The 23,941-nt window shown below is 38.2% G+C and overlaps 1 protein-coding gene across 5 annotated transcripts in view; it reads left to right on the top strand.

Annotated features, from left to right (window-relative positions):
* Positions 1 to 23,941, top strand: part of znf521.S (zinc finger protein 521 S homeolog) — a 211,135-nt gene that overhangs the window by 174,257 nt on the left and 12,937 nt on the right. For all 5 annotated transcript variants that reach the window (XM_041567127.1, XM_041567126.1, XM_041567129.1 and 2 more), the window contains 2 exon segments: positions 4,946 to 5,077; positions 12,923 to 13,038. In XM_041567127.1, coding sequence (XP_041423061.1) covers positions 4,946 to 5,077; positions 12,923 to 13,038 — 248 coding nt within the window.

Below are 23,941 nucleotides of genomic sequence, written 5' to 3'. Positions count from 1 at the left end.
TTCATTAACGATTCTTTAGAGAATCGGGGGTTTACTGGTTTTGTAGAAAACGTACAATAACACAAAAGTTCCAGCGCTATAGATTCTATGTTTCTGTTTTTCTCTATGGGGGTAAATTTGCATTTGTTATGCAGTTTGTCGCAGATGGCACTTGAATGGTTAATGCCCACTAATGTATTGCTTTTATATGGGTTTGTTATTATATGAGGGATGGATATATGATGTGTGTGCTGTTGCTAATGCTCGATTATAGCAAGCAGTTCATTTGTATATCAGTTGCTTCATTTGGCAAGTATCCAATAATTAGATTTTTACTTTTATGGTTTGATTGGATTGGAAGTGTATTTATGTTTTGGAAGTGTATTTATGTTTTGGAAGTGTATTTATGTTATATACAGGGCACTCACACCTATGGTCATTTTTTTTTCTTTAGGCTATAGGACCCAATTAATCTGTGAGCTGTTCCCTAAACTATAGCTGTATACATTCCTTGAAGCACATAGATTCTATTAAAAAGGCATGGGAAACAAGTAAAAGCGAAGCAGAAGCGGTGTTGTGTGTTATTTATGGGAGACTTTTAAGGTTATACTATTGACAGCATCTTCGGGCTGTTTAAATTTTGCTTGGGATGTAGTTTACTGCTGTGGCAGTCAAAGCTTTTGGTAAATTCCCTGCCATATTTTAATGCGCTCGGAGTGGGTTTATTGCTTTGGATGTTAGCCTATGGATACATGCAGTCTTTGAGGTTAAAGGACCCTTCTGGACAGTCCCTGGAGTGAGCAGTACAAAGAATCCTACTTACAAACCGTTACAAATTGGCGCTCAGTAATGGCTGAAGTGTTGATCAGACAATACAAAGGAGTCTCCGGTGACTTGAGGAATAACAGCTGCATGCAAGAATGCCAGTGTACATTTGATTGTAGTTGAACTAAGATGGTGCGTTTCAGGGAAAAGAGCATTAACTTAGGGCTCCTAGATCAGGGTCTGATGAAGTGATCTCTTGTTTAATGATTTGACTGCTTTAGGGTTTTATCAACCTCTGCTACTGACAGAAATGTGGAGCCTTTGGAGCTATCAGAGCATACATTTAACTCTGCTGTAGAACTAGCACAAGAAATTGTGTTTTGATTTTTCCCTTAGCAAATCCTGCAGGCTGTAATTCTACCAGAGATTTCTCCTGGTAGTATCCAACATGTTGCGTTCAAAATAGATACGCACGCAGTGTGGTTTAACATGGCAGGAATACATTTGTTACTAATGCTAGTTAGTTTTCTGTTGTTAGTTAAAGCTTTGTGTGTCATGCTGTGTCTCTCAATGTACAGGTAAATATGATCAAATTCAATGTATAGGCCGCACAGCTTTTTTTATGACAAATAAATTAACATTATTGTTAAACATATTTTGTCCACCTTGAAAAGAATGTCTCTAAATTTGACTTGCAGCCTCCTATGAGGGAAAGCTAATGTTATCGGAAAACAGCTTGTTCATAAACCCAACCCAACACCCACCGATTATTCCCAAGGTTCTTATGGGTATCTGTCCTGTGGGCAATGTGCATGTTCTAAAAATTCATTCCAACTTTGCAGCATCCATTCATCATGAAAGTGCCCGGGCTATCAGCACAAGACACCTTTAGGAGAAAACCTCTGGCACCCTGCCCACCCCTCTAAACATCTGTGTTTGTTTACATTCAGCTGGCAATGCCTAATACTGGGCAAAGAAAAACTAATTTTAAGGGCGACCTTCACAATTGACACTGTGTTTTCCTAGGAAGCATGCTACCATCTAGCAGTGTCTAATTGCTGTAGTTGTATTTAATGCCCTAAGCAGCCCTGACAGAAACAATGCAGATGTGATGTTCTTTTTAATTTGCAGATTTAAAAAGTGCTTTTAAGAATGTCTTATTATGGAGTTGCTTAAAATACCGGTAGAATGTGAGACTGCAGCTTTTTATTGACTTCACTGGGTGATATACAAGTACACGTATGAGGAGGTGTTTACATTTTACATCACATATACAGGAAGGTGGGACATTAAAGGAATTGTTCAGTGTAAAAATAAAAACTGGGTAAATAGATAGGCTGTGCAAAATAAAAAATGTTTCTAATATAGTTAGTTAGCCAAAAATGTAATGTATAAAGGCTGGAGTTATTTGATGTATAACTTGTCAGTCAGAACACTACTTCCTGCTTTTCAGCTCTCTTGGTTTACACTGACTGGTTACCCTGGCTACCAGGCAGTAACCAATCAGAGACTTGAGGGGGGGCCACATGGGTCATATCTGTTGCTTTTGAATCTGAGCTGAATGCTGAGGATCAATTGCAAACTCACTGAACAGAAATGTACCATGTGGCCCCCCTTCAAGTCGCTGACTAACTAGAGTTATAGAGCTGAAAAGCAGGAAGTTGAATTCTGGCTGTTTTATTAGATATCTGTTCACTCCAGCCTTTATATATTACACTTTTGGCTAAATAACTATATTAGAAACATTTTTTATTTTGCACAGCCTATCTATTCCTTTAAACTCACTCAGATGCATTGCTGCCTATGCATTACTTACCTTTTCGTTTTTTCTCTCTGTGTGAGTTTATTGCACGACCATTACATTGGCGACGCAGTCCATGGAGGTTGAGAAATGACACTAGATACTTCTATTAGCTTGCTCTACTGATGATATTCTGGAGCATCCCAGCCAGTTCATATAAATATCCCAAGAAACATTTTATTCTGTAGGAAAGTCCCAGGCAAAAGACTAGTCAGTGAGATGTTTGGTTGGACACAATTAGCACAATTTTATTTAGTACAGGAGAAACTACAGGCGTGGGACCTATTATACAGAATGCTTGGGACCTGGGGTTTTCTGGATAAGGGATCTTTCCGTAAACTTGGATCTTTATACCTTTAGTCCACTAGAAAATAATTTAAACTTTAAATAAACCCAATAGTTAGTTTTGCTTCCAATAAAGATTAATTATATCTTAGTTTGGATCAAGTATAAGGTACAGTTTTATCATTACAGAGAAAAATGAAATCATTTTGAATAAACTGGATTATTTGGAGAAAAGGGAGTCTATGGGAGACTGCCTTTCCCTTATTTGGAGCTTTCTGGTTTCCAGATAACAGAGCCCATATCTGTACTCAGCGCAGATTCTGAGGCTGCTGCCGCCCCACTCCTCTCCCGCTCCACGCTTAAAAATTAGCGTCGGAGCGGGTCTAAAGGGGCAGTATCGCTAGTGCATCAAGCGCAATGGCACTCTCTGCACTAGCAGAGCCAAATTTCCGTGTTAAAACCCGGAAGTTTGGCTCTTAAAGTTACAAGAGGTGGCTGAAGCATTCCACTAGGCCCTGTATATAGGGATTCCAACTTTTAGCCTGCTGGAGATCGGGCAGGGGGCGGGGCTGTGACATAAGGGGGTGGGCTGTGATGCATAGGGGGTGGGGCCTGGACACAGAGTGGCCCGACTGTGATGTGGGGGGCGGGGCTATGACTCTGCGATTGCCAATATATATATATATATATATATATATATATATATATATATATCTTTGCAGCATGTCTTTCATTGATTTGAATTAAGAATCATTGAACTACAATATATTCGAACACTTTCATAATCAGATTAGAACAAAAGAAAAAAAGATGAAATGTTGTATTTTCAGTCTCAGGAATGTCCAACTTGCAGCCCTCTAGCGGCTGTGGATAGCATTGGGTTCTGAGATGTATAACTGAAAGATGATTCTTTACTGTTATCTTAGGAATTAGTATGTTAGATATTTTGATACTTATGCAAGCCTTTGATGATAAACAATTGGACAGAGAGTAGCTCAAGGTGCAGAGCAGCATTTATATTTTATAGGTGGAAAACATCCACTGTGGGTCAGGGTGTTTTTCCTTACATATGTCTATACATGATACATGTTTTCATCCACTCTGCTCTCTAGGCAATCTGAAGTGCATCTCAAAATTACATGTCCGCACTTTATAATTTACGATGAAGACTGGAAGCCCCATGTTGGCCAATACACATGGAAACCTTGCGTAAATTTGTCTATTTTAAGAAGTGTTTCCATGGGTTTTGCTAGGAAGAGATCTGTTCTAGCTCTATGGTGCCGTCTAGTCAGACAGAGGAAATATAGCAACGCTCGATGTGTTTTCCTAATTACAGACCTCATTTGAAAGATTTGATTTGTATATAGTGAACATCAATAGCTGCCAACAAATTATTTCATCTTTAGTTACAAATAAAGAAGGCAAAGCAATACAGCTTAGTGAAAAAAGACAGCTTGATGAGGCTGATACCATTATGTTTACAACATTTGTGTCATGTACGCTACGGTAGTTAAAACAACATATTGGTGGCAAGGCTATTAAATTGTTTTGCCAAGTATTTACAGTGAGATTAACTACTTCACTCTGATCGCCAGCAGTTAATATTATTGTAAAATAGTTACCCCTGGCAGCATAGAGCTTTAAATAGGGTTGCAAATTAAAAAAAAAAAAGGTGAATGATACTTATTTATTCTTATATCATGTACTTTGTCTCTGAAATTGTATTTTTATTCCAATGGTTAAGAATTCTTCCTTTTTTAAATGTCTATTTGCTTCTTGCCAAGAATTAGCTACTCCGTTATGTCATTTCATTTATTCACTCAGTGGCATTAAGCCATATCAAATCTATTACGCTGTGCTGGGGAGTAATATTTAAAACTAGTAAATCTCTGTCATTTAATGTCACATTTATTTCTTCAAGAGGTATGAGTGCAGTTTCATTCGCTCTTTGAAATTTAGATCATTTTGGTGGCAATGTATAAAGCAGAAGTTATGTAGAGACGTGCAGTATTTTCTAGATTTCGTCATTAAGGCAACTGAACATGTTGTATAATAGAATATATTTCAAGTATATTTCTCATCTAAACATTTCTCTATCTTTTTCTCCCTCACCAGATGAAGGTCTGAACCATGAGTGTAAACTGTGCAGCCAAACATTTGACTCTCCAGCCAAGCTTCAGTGCCATCTGATTGAGCATAGCTTTGAAGGAATGGGAGGCACATTTAAGTGCCCTGTCTGCTTTACAGGTAAATAAGATAGTGACGAACATATTGACCCTATCTGCATTTATAAAGCTGAAATTTACAGGTATTTCTGTTTTTGCTCAGGGAAATTATAGCACATAATTAAAATAGGCTAGGCTTATTACATAGGGCTGCTATGCTACTTTCTTTTGTCTCTCAGTAGGCAATCTGTCCCATTTCGCTTTGACGAAAAATTTGTGAAACTGTAAAAAAAATTCACGAAACAGCAAAAAGTTTGCGAAACGCTCTGAAGTTAATGTGCGTCAAAATAATTTTGAAACGCAATAATTTTGTCCAAATGCATTAAAGTCAATGGTTATACAAATAATTTTTATGCGCAACAATTTTTCATGCGCGACAATTCTGACGATTTTTTTGTCGCTGCGAATTTTGCCGCCGGTGAATTTTCACCGCAGTTTTGCTAAAACATTTGCGCTAAATGTGGAAATTCACCATGAATCGATGCCTGGCAAATACATTTGCCCATCACTATCTCTCAGTCCTAATTTCTATGTTCTGGGTCCCCCCCAGTGCAGTACTTCTCCTCCATCTCCTCCACATTTGGAAATGTCTACTGGTGCCTTGCACCCCTACTATCACACTGAGCATCCCTCAAAAATGGGAACAACAGAGAAAGCTAAGTGTTAAATGGCATGTTAAATAATCTATTAATTGTTCACTTTACCACCCATTTTAATCAGTTTCCAGGGGCCCACTTCCATTTTAGGCCATTGTCCATGAAGACTTGTTCTAAATCCCTGTTAATGTGATATTCCTTGCCATACGTGTACACTGGCCTAACAATTAATATTTGGACTGTAGCATAGTTCTGCCTAAAGGTACAGCTTGAATTTATTTTAAAACCTAAGACATTTCCAGGGAGTAATACATACCTCAGCAGTGGAACTCAAAATAGGGAATGCCATGAACACACAATTTCCCATGCAATGTCTAGATGGAAACAACTTTAATTTTTTTTTCTGATTTACAGAAACTACAGATTATCTAACCTTTGGTATCTTTCACCTCTTTTTCTATTAAAACAATGAGAGACCCAATGAGAGACCCAACAAAGAGTAATATTTTTATATGTATGGTCATGCTATTGCTGTAAAGGAAGGACAACAAAAATAGCAGGCAAATCTTGGGAGGGCTGTTATCGTTTCACATGACTGACAGTAAAAAAATGTTAAGGCAAAAAAAAGTAAATGATGTATTATCTACCACTAGTCTGCTTAGCAATTAATTTTGACAGCATTCATTTTTACGCCAACATCCCATTCACTAACCTTAGTAATGCATTACAGTGACTGGCAGTTTAACAGAAAGTCTGGGGTTCCAAATCTAAAAACGCTGAAAAATCATTGTGAAATCACTAAGCAAATCAAAATAATAACTAAAAAAATCAGGTTGTCGCTCTCCATTTCCCAACAGCCAAAGCTGCAGCACAATAGCAGGACCACTAATATTAGGCATAGGAAGCAAAATTACATCACAAAATGGATGACTTTAAAATAAGCCATAGCGGTAATGATTTGGTACTAAACCCAGGCAGCTTTATTCATAGGTCAGAGAAGTAAATGCCAGTGCAGAGAGGGTCAGTAGGACATTTTTTTGCTCAAGTGGCTTAATCATATACCAATTATCACAGTGCCTTTTACAACATTTTTAAATCCAACTCTTATTAGGGAGAAGTAAAAAAGAAACCCACAAACAAAATCATATCATTCCTGCACCAGTACACAGCAAACAAACAACCATCTTAATGCTCATAATATTATTTTTATTTTAGCAAATAGCTATAATACTGCTAAGTGCTCCTTACAGATGGGCCATTCTGGCTCTAGAGAGCTTACAATCTAATGTTCCAATAAATAGTGCAGTTAGGGTTGCACCTGGCTGGTATTTTACCAGCCTGGTCGATAAAAATGATGTTTGATGCCAATGTAATTAATAGGGAAAAATGGAAAGAATATAGGAAGGCCGGTATTTTTTTCCAGAAAAGGTGGCAACATTAAGTGCAGTAGGTTTTGAGGATGACTGATTGACTGATTTGTTTTGGAGAAAAAAAAAGTATATAATTGCAATTCTCAAAGACTTCTGATAAATTTCTCTATTAGCATCTGAAAATGTTTCTTTGGTCACAGCAGTATTGCTAGCCATACCAGTTTAGCACAGGGCTGCCTAATATGAGGCCTGTCAAATGTAGGGGCAAAGGCTTTATAGACTTTGTTTTATAAAATCATTATTTTATTATAATGTGGCTATCAACATATGCAATGACAATAGTCATCCCAGTATACAGTATGTGAGAATTCGAACAGGGCTGGTTTAGCATATGGCTATTTGGGGTATACATCCAAAGTAGGGATACACCGAATCCGGGTTTCAGTTTTGGGATTCGGGCTTTTTCAGCAGGATTCAGAGAATCCTTCTGCCCGGCTGAACCGAATCCGGACCCTAATTTGCAAAATATTTTCCCCTTCCCACCTCTAATTTGCATATGCAAATTAGGATTCAGATACAGTTCAGTGTTTGGCGGAATCTTTCGCAAAGGATTCAGGGGGTTTGGCATCACTAATCCAAAGTCACATCATTCTATACATACTGTAGAAATTCTCCCACTTCACGTCGGCCTTTAGCAACCATTGCCTTTTCTCACTATATTAAGTTGCATATTTTGTTTTCTCAAGTTAAAAAAAGTACAAAAAAATACAAATTCTTTTAAATGTTGATGGCGTTACGCTTCATTAGTACTATTATTATCAGACAACGTGATAGCTAACATTAGTGGTGCTCTAACAGTGACATCTAGTGGAGAATATCCTCTCACCTGAAGGAAACAGCTTTCTCTGTACGACAGAAACAACATATCATACAAAATACTTTATTCTATGTGATATAAATTTTGAAGCTGAAGAATAATGATCTAACCTGGGGACCTCCAGTTTTTAAGCTTCATCACCCTTGACCATCTTCAATGATTGCTGTTGGGTCACAGACTGAACAACCCTGGAAAAGTCCAGCACACCCCATTCCTTATTTTAATGCTACTTTTATAGGTTTCAGTTTGTGTATTTACTCATTTATGTTTGAGCATATAGGTAAGACAGTGCATGTGTCACATGAGTATATATAGATATCTCTCTATAGTATAGTGCATAAAAGCATAATGAGATCGTCTGAAGTCTGTCAGTCAATACAGCACTGCTCACAAAAGAATCATGTAGGTATCCCTAGCGATCTGTACTCGGTTGAATGAAAGTCATCTTCTGCATAGCAGTATAACTTTCTATCCAATATGTCGATTCTCTAATACTGCAGAAGGCCTGAAATCCGTTGCCAATATTGATGTAGCTATTGATCAGCTATAATAAGCTACTGAGGGGCTTTTTTGCAAGTGGCTGCCTCATTGTACTGGATGCTGCCATTTACTGTTGTTTATGGAGGAGAAAAGGGCACATGCAGGGTGTTATTATGACCCCATGGCATCTATTTTGAAAGGAGCCAATCCTTTGAAAATCAGCATTTTTAATTAGAGTTAAGTATAGCAGTTTTGCTAATGCATATCTTTTATGTGGGATGCTAATAATAGAACTGTCCTAATACAACATGGTAGGTATATACCTTTAGAGGCTGGTGGGAGCCAGTATGGAAGATTTAAATTTTTTACAACAAAAAAATTGCAGACAAAAGCATCTCCTTTTGTCATAATTGTAAAGATCCTGGTTGTATGCACTGTTTATAGTGAATTTAACCAACATTATACACCTCAATGCGAAGGTAATTAAACTGTATGGGGATAAACTGGAACTGACAGTAATTTAAACTGCATACACATGTTACACACAACTTTACATGAGAGTGACATGTTTTACATATGGGGGTGGGAGTTTTATTATGAGATTGTGCACATTAGGCAAACAGCTGTAATTAGCAAATGGATAAGCAGCTTTTAGCCACTTGTCCATCCAGTATTACCAGATCATACACAAGAGCCATGAATTCCGTTTAAATTATATCCTTAAAAATGGGGTTTAGTCATCAGTTATAACTGACTAAACTTTTTTTAAAGGAAAACTATACCCCCCAAACAATGTAGGTCTCTATAAAAAGATATTGCATAAAACAGCTCATATGTAAACCCCTGCTTCATGTAAATAAACCATTTTCATAATAATATACTTTTCTAGTAGTATGTGCCATTGGGTAATCATAAATAGAAAATTGCCATTTTAAAAAATAAGGGCCGCCCCCTGGGATCGTAGGATTCACTGTACTCACAAACATACCAACAAACCATACTTGTTAGGTCACATGAGCCCATTAACAGACAGAGTTGTGTCTTTTGCTTCCACACTTCTTCATGTTACAGTTAGAGTTGTAGTATTTCTGGTCAGGTGATCTCTGAGGCAGCACAGAGACCATCACGAAATGGTGGTTCAAGGCAAGAGATGTAAAAGGGCAAGATTTACTTAAATATATATTCCAGTTTGGTAAGATTCTTTAATATGCCACTTAATATGATATGAACTATCTGTTGCTTAAGTGTTCATTTTAGGGGTATAGTTTTCCTTTAAAAAAATGTACCCCTGTTGTAAGATGAGGATATTAAAATTTTCCTCTGAGTTTTGTTATCTGTATAAAGGCACTTGGCCTTCGGCCTCATACGTTTATGCGGTCAAAGAACTCATTGATGATTGTAATTTCCTTATATTTGCAATAGGAACCTCATTATTCATTATATACATGAACTATAATCAGTAATCATAGTGTTTATCAGAACACACAGAGCACAGCATTTGGGTGGGCTGTAGCAATTTCCCCAACCTCAAGTGCTATCACAATCTGCTTACAGAAAGGTTGTTAGTAGTAGAGAATAAAAGGAAGCATTTTTGGGCAGACAAGATAAACCAATCTGTTCTTTTTTGACAACATACAGTATTCTATGTTTCTGAATATAGTTTGTATTGTTGCCAACAAATCCGTGAAATCTGTTTCAAGTTACAGTACGTAAACTGGCCACTACTAACCTCTTTGTGTGCTGTATTCAAAAATGTTACCTTTATTTAAACATGGTACATAGGTACCTATTAGCAAATGAGCACTTTGAGTATAATTGCTCCCTATCAGTCATGTTATGATCTAGAACCTACATGTTTCTGCAAGAGAAACTACACCTATAAGTATTCCCAGTCAGGGGGAAGTTGGTTGGGATATTCAGCAGCAGATGCCTAAACTCTCAGCAATGGTTGTGTGGATCCGTTATATATATTTTTTATTTGCAGTACCAGGCAGTTATTTCACAAAAAAGTCAGAAGAGATGCATTTCCATCAATTTCTTGCTAGGCACGGGTTAACACATAAAAAAACACTTAGAAAAATCAAATCTCAACTTGAAATAATGCAATTATGTTGAATTTTCTTATGAGATCAGTGGTCATAACCTAATGAGCAAATGGGATTAAAATGCATGAGTCACTAAAGTAACTTCCTAACTTTTTTCAGCTGGCCTGCAAATTAGTGGAGCTATAATGATAAGACTGGAGCGCAAGCAAAATGCCAGCATCCTCAATCAATCCTCCCTTGCCTATATGGATAAATATTGCACTATTCTAACTTTATTTTTTGTAGGTCACAGTGCACCAAGCAAACATCAGAAGTCAGTGCTGCCAACCCAAATACTGCCTCTGGCATATACAATTTAATTATTAATAGTCTGTCTCCCAGGTAAACCGTTACACATTCTTAGGGCCTTGTTTTGTAGTCATTAAAATTGAACGTTTGTATTATTGAAAACCTTGGTTCCTCTATGTAGGCCTCGCTGATCTGAAAGTGCCCAAAAAGAACATACCGATTTCCCTTTTTCAATGCACGCCCTGAAGTATCTGCTGGATGCCGTCCCTCAACAGTTTTACATCTGACATCCCTCTTGTTTACTGATACGGCTGCTAGGTTTCATAGTTTGGGTCTTCAGAAAGATGTTTCTTTAGTTTTCAGCAGCAAGCAACAAAGTTACACATTTCAGTCTTTGCTCCCAAAACTAGAATCTTTGTTTGTAATAGGAACTTTCACAATAAGATACTGATGTATGTATGAAAAGTTACAAATGTTGAACTGTACAGTAGTTGATTAAAAAAAAAAATATATATAATATATATATATATATATATATATATATATATATATATATATATATATATATATATATATATATATATATATATATATATATATATATATATACACACACACTTTCTATTATTTTACTAGAAGATATTGTTGTTAAATGTCTTGTTCTACCCATAGGTCAGTTTATATATGAGAAGATTTTCATTCATCCAGGTCTTGGTATATCTAGTATAGGTAAATCTAAAACAATTTGCTGAGTAATCATTGAAGACGTTTCACTACTCTTATATACATAATAGTATACATAATAGTGAATATTGAACATGCTATGGAGGACTGGCAGTTTAAAGGAGAACTAAACCCCTTTGGTGCTAAAATCGCCCCCCCTCCCCCCTGTCCTACCTTCCCCCCCCGGGCAAATGCCCTAAAGTTGTTACCATTGTATCAGTTATAGGAGTTATTGCTACTCTTTAGGAGAAGTCAACCCCTTCAGCGCTAAAGTCCCTCCCCTGTGTTGCCCTCCTCCCCCCTGGCAAATGCCCCTAAGTTGAAGAAGTTGACTTCTCCTTAAGGGTAGCAATAACTCCTATAACTGATACAATGGTACCAACACTGAGTTCAACAGTTACAGCTTTTAATTAAAAGAAAAACGGAGTTTAATAAGAAATAAACTTTATGTCAAATGCAGCTAGTGTAGAGATCTGGACTGCCCCAATACCTCTCTGCAGTAAGGGAAACCCTGTAACCTTAGGGTAGGACTGCACGGATGTTTTTGGCGCGATCCGACGCGCTGCAACAAAATGCATGCAACAGAAATAAGGTAAGAGAGAAAAATGTTGGATGAAGTTGCAGCGTTGACCCGACGCGACATGACTGTCGGATGCAGCCACAGCATGCAGCGTCTGCATCCAACAGTCATGTCGCGTCGAATCAACGCTGCGACTTCATCCGACAATGCATTCGCTTACCTTATTTCCGTCACATGCGTTTTGTCACATCGCGTCGGATCACGCCGAAAACGTCCGTGTGGTCCTACCCTAAAAACCAAGCTTGCAGAAATCTTTCAGGTGATTTTTCTCATAAATAAAAGTTGTTGAATAATAAGTTGGTGAATAAGCTATGGCTTCATTGTTATGCTCACTCTGATGAAAGAAAAAATTGCTTTAAACAAACTTTTAAAGGTTGGGGTAGGCGGTGTTCTTCTATCCCAGACATTTTTTACACTCTATAATTAAGGCAATTTATCCAAGTACAATGACTCAATGAAGCCTAAAGATGCTCTTATTATGAACTTGTCTACTAACATTTGGTATCTGTAACCTGCAAACCCGTTATCCAGAAATCGCTGAATTACAGGAAGTCCATCTCCCATGAATTCCATTTTATTCAAATTTTTAAAAAAATATTTTCTTTTTTCTTTGCAATGGGAAAATGGTACATTGTACTGGATCCCAACTAAGAGTTACAGCAATTAATCCTATTTGGAAACAAAAAATCCTATCGGGTATAAATAGTTTTTAAATGTTTTTAGTAATCTAAAGGTATTGAAAGCCGAATTACAAAAAGACCTGTTATCAAGAAAACTCCAGGTCCTAAGCATTCTGGTTAACAGGTCCCATGCCTGTATCATATAATAGGCCCACTAGAAAAGAAAAGTTGGAAAGCTTAATAACATAGGTTGCAAAGCATCTTTGTAATGAAGGCTCTCTGTTCTAGTTTTTGTACAGGCAAACAAGCTGCAGCAACACATTTTCTCGGCCCATGGACAGGAGGACAAGATCTATGATTGTGCCCAGTGTCCGCAGAAATTCTTCTTTCAAACAGAGCTACAGGTATAGTACTTCTATACATAGATCTCTGCTGTATTGCTGTCATACTTTTATGCTTTTTTTACAGTTTGATACATTTTCTGAAGTGAAAAAGTTTCCCTAGTCATTGTGAAAATTCTCTTACTCTTCCTGGAAAGAGCAATTGTAGTGAGTGGTCCAGGGTTGTATCAAATGTTGTGTAACAAAATAAGCACATTGTGTATGCACTACACAATAGATTTCAAAGGGTGAAGTTCTACACCAGAAGAAACTATATAAAAAGAAGTCTGTGTATAAAGTAGTGAAGAGACCGCGCTTAGTTCCTAAAAATGACTGAGCAGCACCTCTAGTGTGTGGATCCACTAATCCACGTGTGTAGTTAAAGATTCAAACAGGAGAGGTGTGCTAAAAGCAACAGTGTAGCCGTCCCAAAATCTGAAAAGAAAAAAAGTATCCCCTGATACTTTCGATAGTGCAGTATAGTAGGTGTAGTTGTAAGACTGCGCTATACAGTCCCTGCTTACCCCTTAGATCTACGACGGGTGCATGTAAAATATCGCTGAAAACGATCCTTAGGTCAGGAGCACTGGATCTTGGAGCCGGAAGGTGGATGCCGGTACTTGGTTGCTGAGCATCTCAGTATGTGGAGCGCTTCCGTCTGAAGTGGTGTTTCTCTTGGTATCAAGCGATAGTGATTAGTAAATTCTACACGTACTTTGAAATTTCGCCGATAAAGGAGGGGATACACTTTGCCAAGCACGGAGCACTATATTTTGTAAAGTAGCTGACTAAGTGTCTGACTGAGGGCCCACCACAGAACCTCAACCATCTGCAGAAAATAGACAATGATCATATTAACCCCAGACATGCTAGTAAGATCACTGCAGGAAAAGATAATGAGCATATTTATCCCAGACTTGTCAATAAGATAACAGCAGAAATGAATTATTAGCACAGACACCACCTTCTGACTAGCTAGCAAATTCTTCTGTACAGAGGGATCCCCATGCCCACTCTCCTTAATAACATGAATCGCAGGGCAAAATCCGGATTAAAGTGTCTTTTCCTGGGCTTTTTAGCTTTGGTAGATTTTTTTTTTTTTTTACTCTTTTCTCCCAGCCCATTCATTGTTCTAGTTCCCTTTGTCTCTGAAGCCTGTCAGTGACTGTTCCGGACATTTTACAATTCTCTGCTGAGCGTTTATTATGGTGTTCTGGTAATTTCATGTTAGCATTGCCTTTAACTTGGAGAAAAGCTCAGTGACAGATAAATGATAGCTTTGTACTTCTAAAAATCTAAGTGTTTTTGAGAACATTCCTGTCATTGGCCACGATCTGTAGTTAGGGTTTCTTTCTCTCCTTTCTGTACATTTTCTTTAGTGTTTTAGAAATATCAGTGTGACCTTCTCTACCATGAGATGTTTTTGACCCTACAAAGGGGACACAATTCTTCCAGTACTTTATGAATGCCACCTATGTACAGTGGGCAGCTGGTTCAGTGGCTATTAATGGAGTAGGGAGCAGGTGATTGATTGAATGGCTGCATAGGCTGATTGCTGTAACCGCAACAGAGGAATGAGAATGTAGTTTAACTAATTTTTTTTTAATCTGGTGCCAATATTATCCAGCATCATATTCCATCAACACTGTGATACTAATACTCCCTGCAGCTACCTACATTACTGGTGGGGCTCAACTGGCACTGCATCAAATCCTGTTTATGAATAGAATTAAATATCATTAATAATGAGTTATAATGCAGAATCAGATTTGCATTGAGATGCTAGTGATAGGTGAAACCTTTATTTATTATTACTACATACCAGCTGATGATGAATGGCTTGTTATCTCCCTCACCCTTGTTTCTTGTAATCTTCCTGTAGTGGCAACATTCTTTTTTGTTTTTAAAGAATGTAGCTTTTTATCCTTGCTCCGTGCCAGGATATGTTTTTATTTTAAGGAAATGATGGTAAAGGGATTTAAAAGTGACCACAGTAAAACCAGTGCTAACATATGATTGCAAGGTGAGTTATGCCAAAACCAGCTGCTGTTAAACTACAGGAACAGGTGTCCACATTCATTTTATCATATGCCTATATTTGAAATTATTCTATGGGATGTAATTCAGCAACAGATCACAGATTGGTAGCAACTGATTTACTTTCTTAAATTGGGGCCCCAGGCTTCTTACATTTTGCTGGGTCCCACATTCTCTAACGCCGGAAATAATTCAAGTTGATGGCAAGGATTTTTTGGTTCAATAAGAAGGTACAAGTAGACAGGACAAGTGCTTATAATCAGGTCACAGAACTTAATGAGAGGATTTCTGTTGAACATTTCCCATGATGAAACACATTATTTTCTCTAAATGGAATTAAAAAGTAGCGATTTCAATAGCGATTAAGCAGTGTGCCCAGTGAGGAGATGGTAGAGAGTGCAGCAGTACTTCACATTAGAGTACTTATTTCAAACATTACCAACACAAACCTTTATCAGCATAGTGTAGCAAAGAAAGTTATTTTTAGTTAAGATGTATGTGAATGATACGAGGCGCCAAAAAGTTCTCTCTGCATTTTCCTAATTAGTGTAAACAGGGGGGCTGCTGCCGCCCATGAAAGTTACTAGTGGCGGCAAAAAGCACTGGGGAGCGAGAGGGGATGCCATTGCAAGAGCCGCAGAGAATCTCCCCTGAATGTAAACAATACCTAAAAAACGAAAATGAAGACCTACAGATCTATCATCAATAATCAGTATCAATAATACTAAAAGTAAATATGTGAAAATAAAATTTAAATTTCTTTTTTGCAAAGCAACTGGTGATCATCACTGTTAATTCCCCATTCTCTGGTGTATTTCAGGGCTTGTTTGAGCATTACAAAACCAGAATACTCTTCATTCTCTTCTACTTGATCTTGTTATTGACAATTACCTTTTTAAGGAACACAATCACTTTTTTTCATTGAGCCTAAATCCTTAAAAATGGCATGGCTTCAAAAGCTGCTAACAACAATGAAGCCAGCCTTCTTAACATGCCAATTGATCCCATGGAGCAGATTCTTAAAGGAGCAATATACCGGTATTCCTTTGATCAACATGATTTCAGTAAATAGGACTTGGGCTGAATACATTTCTTACCTGTATATTTTTATTTAAGGAGAAAGAAAGTGACCAAGGCAGTTTATTGCCAATAAATTAGCCACAACAGTGCAAGCTAGAACGCCATATTTATTCTATAGAATGATTTTCCATGCCTGAGTAATAAGCTCTGGACACACTCTCTGGGGCAAATTTACTAAAGGGCGAAGTGACTAACGCGGGCGAAAATTCGCCATTGTGATGTAATATCTGTACTTCGTCGATTTACTAACGGTCACCGGCGTAACTTCGCTAGCGAATGAGATAGGCTCTAGCGGTACTTCGCTCCCTAATGCCTGGCGAATTTGCGCTCTGGCTAATGGACGTAACTACGCAATTTCACTAAGATGCGCATTTTACTGAATGTTTCCTCTTGCGCCAAACTTGCCTTCGCCACCTCAGACCAGGAGAAGTGCAATAGAGTAGATAGGGGGAGAGGAGCAAACTGAGCATGCTCAAGCCCAAGCCCTGGAGGTTTAGGCTGAAAACAGGAAGTCTGATACAGAAGCTCATGTGTACATAATAGAAGGAAAGAAAAGCTGTGTTTCTTTTGACAGAAAACTCAGAGCAGCATTACTTTGAGGGTTTACTGGTGTATTTATATAGACCTTTCTGATAAAGCTTACTTAGTTTCAACCTTTCTTTCTCCTTTAAGTAAAAACATTCTTTTTATTATTATTATTATTTTTGTTTGTATAATGGATGCCTCCTATTTGTAAATTAAAAACAGACTCATCAGTGTAGGGAAGCAATGGTTTGTTTATGCAGAACTCATTATTTTTAAACTAACTCGGCTAATTACAGGGGATGCAGTAAGGCTCATCACACAATGGTTGCTTGCGCATTGACATATTTTTCCCTGCGAAGACGCTCTTGTTATCACTAGACATTTCGACCATTGATGTGGTGACAGGTGGTTGCCATGGCAGGTAGCCTGAGCAGGTGCAGACATTTCTCTGGAGATGGAGAAAACACCTGCAGAGCTGGTGGCCCTTGTGGCCCTTTGTGCGGTTGGATAGTTAACGAAACCTTATAAATCAGAAATGTCAAACCTGTTTCATTGTTAACTTGCTCCCCCAGGGCTAAAGCCTTGACTGTGATGTCTGTAGGTTGTAGTTTATCAGGGGGGGGGGGCTACTGCTTGCTCTTGCTGGTGTAAGTGAATTGGTGACATCTTTTTCTAGTGCTGTCCTGATAATCTAGGCATATTTAACAATTTGGACTTCTGAATTAACGGACGTACCATTCTGAGAAATACTGAAATGCTTTGTCCTTGATTAAGTTTGTTAAATCAAGCAGCTTAAGTCCTCAGCCTGAATTGACAAGGAATCCACAGTGCTCTCTTTTATTGTATTGACTGCGGCAAGTCACAGCGTGTAACATCCTTTCTGCCCTGAAGCTACACCTAGTAGGACTCCAGAGTTTTAGAGCAAAGCACGGCAGAGGGAGACGGTGATTGCCTGAAATGTTGTAGGGAAGATGAATTGTGCTTAAAAGCTGTGCTTGCAGTGTCGTCATTTAGAACAAGGAAATAAATGGAAAATGTAAGCTTCTAGTAAAAGGGCTGGGTAAACTAATCCTTTAAAACCATGTAATTGTAATCTGCTGTAAAGACCGACGCAGGTACTGCCATTTATCTGGGTACTGGGGTGGGCAACGCGTGGGCTTCCTAGGGATAAAGCATATTTATAGCTTCCCAAGCAAGGAATGGTGATAAGTAGAAAAAGAATAATTCACACTCAACTGCACACACAGATAGATATGGCTACATCCAGCCAGTGTGCAGCTTAATGTCCTAGTCAATATCCTACATAACGTATCCTGTAGCATGGCAGGCACACCTTTCTGTGTTAAGCTTTAGGATTTGAATGTTAAATTTGTAGAGGGGACTGCTATAGTGTAATTAAGTACTGCGTTCAGCATACTATGAGGTTGTAAATATCACAACTTTCCATTCTGTACATGTAATAGGAGTTAACAACTGTACATTAATTAGACTACGACTCTCTGCTCCTTTCTTCAGTTATAATTTATGGCTGGTCGCTAGGCAAGCCCTTATCCCTCTGTTGAGTTAATGCCTTTCCGCGCAGCCTGCTGGGAGCACCCTGCATATCTGCTCCCTTGGGTGCTGCTGCTTTATGGAAATCTCATTTTCTGTTAAAGGTGAAATTCATTTGAGCAATGTAATTTACGTGGCTTATTCTATTCCACAACATGAATTTATACATTAAAATGGACAAATTTCTCCCTTTGCCTTGATATGAATTATTTCAATAAAAATTACAAAGAAAAGCGAGTTATTTCAACATACACACACACACGTACGTATGGGACCACACACACTCACACACACACACACACACGTATGGGACCACACACACACTCACACACACCACACACACACACGTACGTATGGGACCACACACACACTCGCACAAACCACACACACACACCACACGCACACACATACACAGGTATGGGACCTGTTATCCAGAATGCTTGGGACCTGGGGTTTTCCAGATAGTATAATTTAGGTAACCATGTCCTAAGTCTACTAGAAAATCATGTAAGCGTTAAATAAACCCAATAGGCTGGTTTTGTTTGCAAAAAGGATTAATTATGTTTTAGTTTGGATCAAATACAAGGTACTGGTTTATTATTACAGAGAAAAAGAAAATAATTTTTAAAAATGTGGACTATTTGAATAAAATGGGAGATAGGCATTCCATAATTCAGGATAACAGGTTTCCAGGTGTATATATATATATATATATATATATATGGGATCAAATGGCACTTACTCATTGGATTTCTCGCTGGGTGCTAACCAATAAATCAATAAAAGTCCAGAGAATGCACTCACGGCATTAACCATCAGATATATTTCAAAGTATATTTATTCGTGCATGGTGTGAGCCGAAATGCGTTGATGCACCATGCACGAATAAATATACTTTGAAATATATCTGATGGTTAATGCAGTGAGTGCTCTCTCTTGGACACATTCTCCATGACGATTCAGGCATTACCTTCTAGATATGCTTTACTGTGCCAAACCCTTCCATAATCATGGTATATATGATGAATATGTTGATTTATACATATGACCTGTTTCATTTTAATCTAGTTTCAATACAGGTATGGGTCCGAACTGGGGCTTTCCAAATAAGGGGTCTTTCTGTACTTTGGATCACTACAAAAACATTTAAATGTTAAATACAATAGGATTGATTTGCCACCAATATGGATTCATGTAACTTAGATACCACCAAGTACAAACTACTGTTGTATTATTAAATAGGGGAATCTGGAAATTATTCAAGTGGACCTAATTGTCTTGGTCTTTGATGAATATGTTATTTGTACATGGGACCCTACATTGTTTGTTGACTTCCATCAGACAGTGTTCCTTTACACAACACTTTACAACAGCCACATAAAAACCAAATAGTATTAGGACTGTGCCATTTGATCACTGAAACTGAAAATACCACTATCCCTATTGGTGCCTATCTCCAGAAATGGCAAAAATAGAAGGCGCACACCCAACACAACAAAGTGAGGTGCAATACTTACAGGACTCCCCAAAAGAGTCTCCAAAGTTACTGGAACATTCCAACAAAAGCAAAGATTTATTTCATTTTATTTCTTGAAAAGAAAAATAATTATGGCCCCAAAGCATAGGCCCTACGCGTTTCGACCGTTAAGGTCATCATCAGGGGAAAATCATACAAAATACATAAAAGAAAAAAGGCCTTTTGTTGGTATCTCGAGATATGAACTTTATTATGAAGATAACAATATTGTTAAACATTGACCTAATACAGTACTATTAAGTAGTTATTACTGTTGTACTGTAAGTACTGAGCACAATTTACTATGGTACAGTAACTTGTGAATTCTTTAAGCATACAAAGTAGCATCTAGTAACCAGTGGTATAAATGACAGAAGTCTAATTTTAAAAGAACTGTAACTGAAGTGAGCCTATAGAGCTATTATATTGACATGCATGTGGGGTGGCTCACTATATCCAAATAACCCTAAATAAAAGGAAAGAAAGTTAACAGGAGTGATTTAAATTGTCTACATATTGTCTACAAAAGAGTGAAAGGAATGGAAGAATAATCTATTTTCTCTGCATACATCCATCACTTCCATAGCTATTCTCCCCAGCTTCACTGTTTCACTTTCCTTTCTTATACAGAGACTGGGTCGGGACTATCATTCACGAGAAATGATCACAGAGCATTTTTTTTTTTCCATTAAAGACAATTTGAGCAGTTATTTTGTGATACAATATTTGAGACCATATAAAGTTTCCCGAATTTAAGTAAGGCAAAAATGGATTTATCTTGGCTTTCAGTCTTCTTAGGTGAAAGATCACTCTGAGATGACATACTGTAGCCTGAGTAGTCAGGCTGAAATCCGGGCTGGTGTTTTATTAATTTTGCACAAAGATAAATCCTGAAATTCTGACAAACTCTATGACAGGTGAAATTCCTTCTTGCAGAATCTGCTCAGCAAGAGGCTGCTCATTTTGTTCTGTTCTGAGGCAGGCAACAGGAGGGCAGCTTTATAATCAGCCCTCAAAGGACCCCCAGCCGCCCTAGAGTCTTGAGCTGATTGAATAACTCCCGGGCCTCTTCCCCTAGGCCTCCATCAGCAGGAGTCCTGTGGAAAGCAATCTCCTGCAGACCGGCACTGAAGTGAGCTTTAAACTACTATTTTCTGTTCTCCAGAGGAGCCCGAAGTACTAAAAGATAGATGGACTGCAGATATTTTATGAGTAACTGTCAGAGGAAGAGCAGGATAAATGTTTTTTCTTCCTCCCCTGCTTGTTTGTATCGTGCTGCGCAATTGTTTAATATTTGTAAGAATATTCCTAATATTCCTATTTGTCAGCAAAACAATAAGAAATGAATTAGCTACTAATGCTCCCACATTTTTTTCCATGCACACTTATTTCTTTATTTTAATTTTAATATGCCATTGAGACCCTTCGCTTAACTACAGTTGTTGCAAATCAGGAGCGTTTGCACTGAAATATTTATGATGGAATGAAAAATTGGATTCATTTCTGGCCTGTAGCCGAATTGTCTGCAACTCTGTGTGGCATTATTTAGCATTGGTTATTCCATGCCTTTGTATAAGGACCAGATTTCTAAACAGACTCCCTGCTGCCTTTTGAGAAATAATAAAATAGATCAATTGTACTGTATATAAATAATGTGGCAGGGTAGATTTCATAGGAGGAACGGCAATGGGTTTCCGCTACATCTGCTGCAAGCTGATTATCTAAGTGAGTGATTAAACAGTGGGAGATCACTGAAGACACTGGTTTATGTTTAGAAAAGCAGTTTTTCTTTAATAATGGCAGGGGATTTTGGAATCTGGTAATCTTTTGGATGGCTGAAACATCTGGGCACTTACCTACAAATTTGCCGTTTGTTATGCCTAGCAATATATGTATATGGTATTCTCTTTCCTAAGGTTTAAAGGTTTGTGACAAGCCTTTAGAAATGTTTATGCGTGAGCCCAAATAATACAGTTATCAGGATATGTAGGGAATGGAAAGGTGCCGTGAGATGTGTTTTATCTCTGTTTGTCACTCATCAGGCACACAAGCTGATGATTTTTCAGATGTGGCTGTTGCCTTTAAAACCAAAAAGGTGTATAATAGATTAGTAACCATCACATATTTGCTAATTATTCAAACTAAAAACAAGAGCAGTAGATTAGTGATGTGCGGGTCGGGTAAAACCTAACCCGGACCCGCCCTCCCACAACCCGCGCCCGCCAGCATCCTACTTCCAGGTTCGTTTTACAGCCCAGTCCCGACGATGACGTCTCAAAAGGGGCGGAGAAAGCAGGCCAGCGGCTATAAAGCTGGAAGTCGGAAGCCGGCATTTGAAGGTAGCGGGTTGGGAGAGCAGGAGAAGAGCTCAACCCGCCCACCGACAACAAAGAGAAGTGCGCCCGTCACTACAGTAGACAGTAGTAGTAAAAGCAGTGGGTCACGAGTCCTGGGCCAACAAAGCACCTTACAATACAGTTGTTTAATCTTTTTGTACCTTGGACATCAAACCAAGGTTCCATGTTTGCTTATTTTCTTGGGTGTCTAGGTAATTTAATTATATTACCACCCATTATAGTCTCAGACTGATATTCACCAGAGATTTAGGTATTGAACGCTCTATAAAGCGAAATTATTTGTAAACAAAATAATGTAGATTCTAGCAAGTAAGAAAGCTCATCATAACATACTCCATGCTTAGATTGCATGGTTAAGGCTTCCAGGCAGGGAGCAGGTAATATTGGGCGTGTGGAAGCTTGAGGAGTATAGTTAGGGTAGTTAAGGTAGTAAGCATAATTCTTAATACAGATAGCTAGCACCTTCATTATAAGAGTATTGACAAACTAAAAGAAAATAAAGGACACACTTTGAGTTGCTTGAGGGCTAAACCATTATAGAAGAGGAGTAGTTAATGATAGGTAGCATATCCATAACAGAATTGGTTTTAGGGGCTGAAGTAGTTTAAACCGTCTTCTAAAAGGTACATTATCTAAAGAATAACCTGTGCCGGCAGCATGTGGATTTTGCAGATGTTGTGTTGATTCTGTCGTTCTGTGCTCTGATACTAGCGAGTGGGCACATCTGTTATCCAGTTGCCATAGTTATCATTTAGTAAGAGAAAAAGCCCACAAAGCATACTATTGCAGTTCAATTCTTTTAAGAAGAACTAACACAATATTACCCAAATTGAGCATCAGTAATTTGAATTATATTTACTCCTTGGCCATTCTCCTTATTCAAAATTGCACATTTTGGGCCACACAACATGACATTTTGTTTATTACTTATTTAGGATGGTCTCTTTTATGCAGAAATGGTTCCTTGTCCCGACTGCATGGATGAGAATACCTAATTATCTTTCTAGTGAGAGATACTTTGTTATGGTGTGTACGGGCTGATATTGGAGTCTGTTGGACTGCCTAAGGCAAACAGTTTCCAGGCTGCTAAAGCTTATAATTGCCAAGCTGAGCATCAATTATTTTCAGTGTTGGCTATCTGTCTGTTATCATATCAGTGACTAGCAGATATAGGGCAAGGAAGTGCCCTGTGTTGCACACGTATGAGGATTTATAGTGTCCCCACCTCACTGGTCAGCATGGGGCTGATGATGATTACTTGCTGATATTACAGACACTGGGGAGAAGGATGCTAAATAACAGGTTTCAGACTTTTAGTAGAATCACAAACGAGTAAAATCCTCACATTTGGTGGGGAAATTAACAAATATTTTATATTGAAATCCTTCCAGAATTGAGTATGTATATTTCCCTTTCTGTGTGCTTAATTGTTGTTTTGTGTAATGAACATATTCAAACACCGTTTGGCAGCTGCTATCCTAAACAAAAAGAGACAGTGTCTAGAGCTGTTTGCTCAGGTATGGAAAAGCTTTCTAAAGAATAAAAATGGCATTCTAGCTTGCACTGTTGTGGCTAATCTATTGGCAATAAACTGCCTTGGTAGCTTTCCTTCTCCTTTAAGTGTGTCCTGTGCAAAGTTGTTTCCTTATTTTCTCTGCTACCTGGTATACCTTTACTACCTGGCCCACCTCCACTGCCTGTGAAGTATAGTACACTAGTCTCCAGTGCCCATGCAGTATATTGCACTCTTGCACAGTCCTAGATGTCAGTTACAATTACGGATGCACCGAATCCACTATTTTGGATTTGGCCGAATACCGAACCGAATCCGAATCCTAATTTGCATATGCAAATTAGGGGT

Source organism: Xenopus laevis, chromosome 6S (genome assembly GCF_017654675.1).
Source record: "Xenopus laevis strain J_2021 chromosome 6S, Xenopus_laevis_v10.1, whole genome shotgun sequence".
NCBI classification, from domain to species: Eukaryota; Metazoa; Chordata; class Amphibia; order Anura; family Pipidae; genus Xenopus; species Xenopus laevis.
The sequence above is the reverse complement of the archived record's forward strand: the minus strand, read 5'-3'. Positions and strand labels throughout refer to the sequence as shown.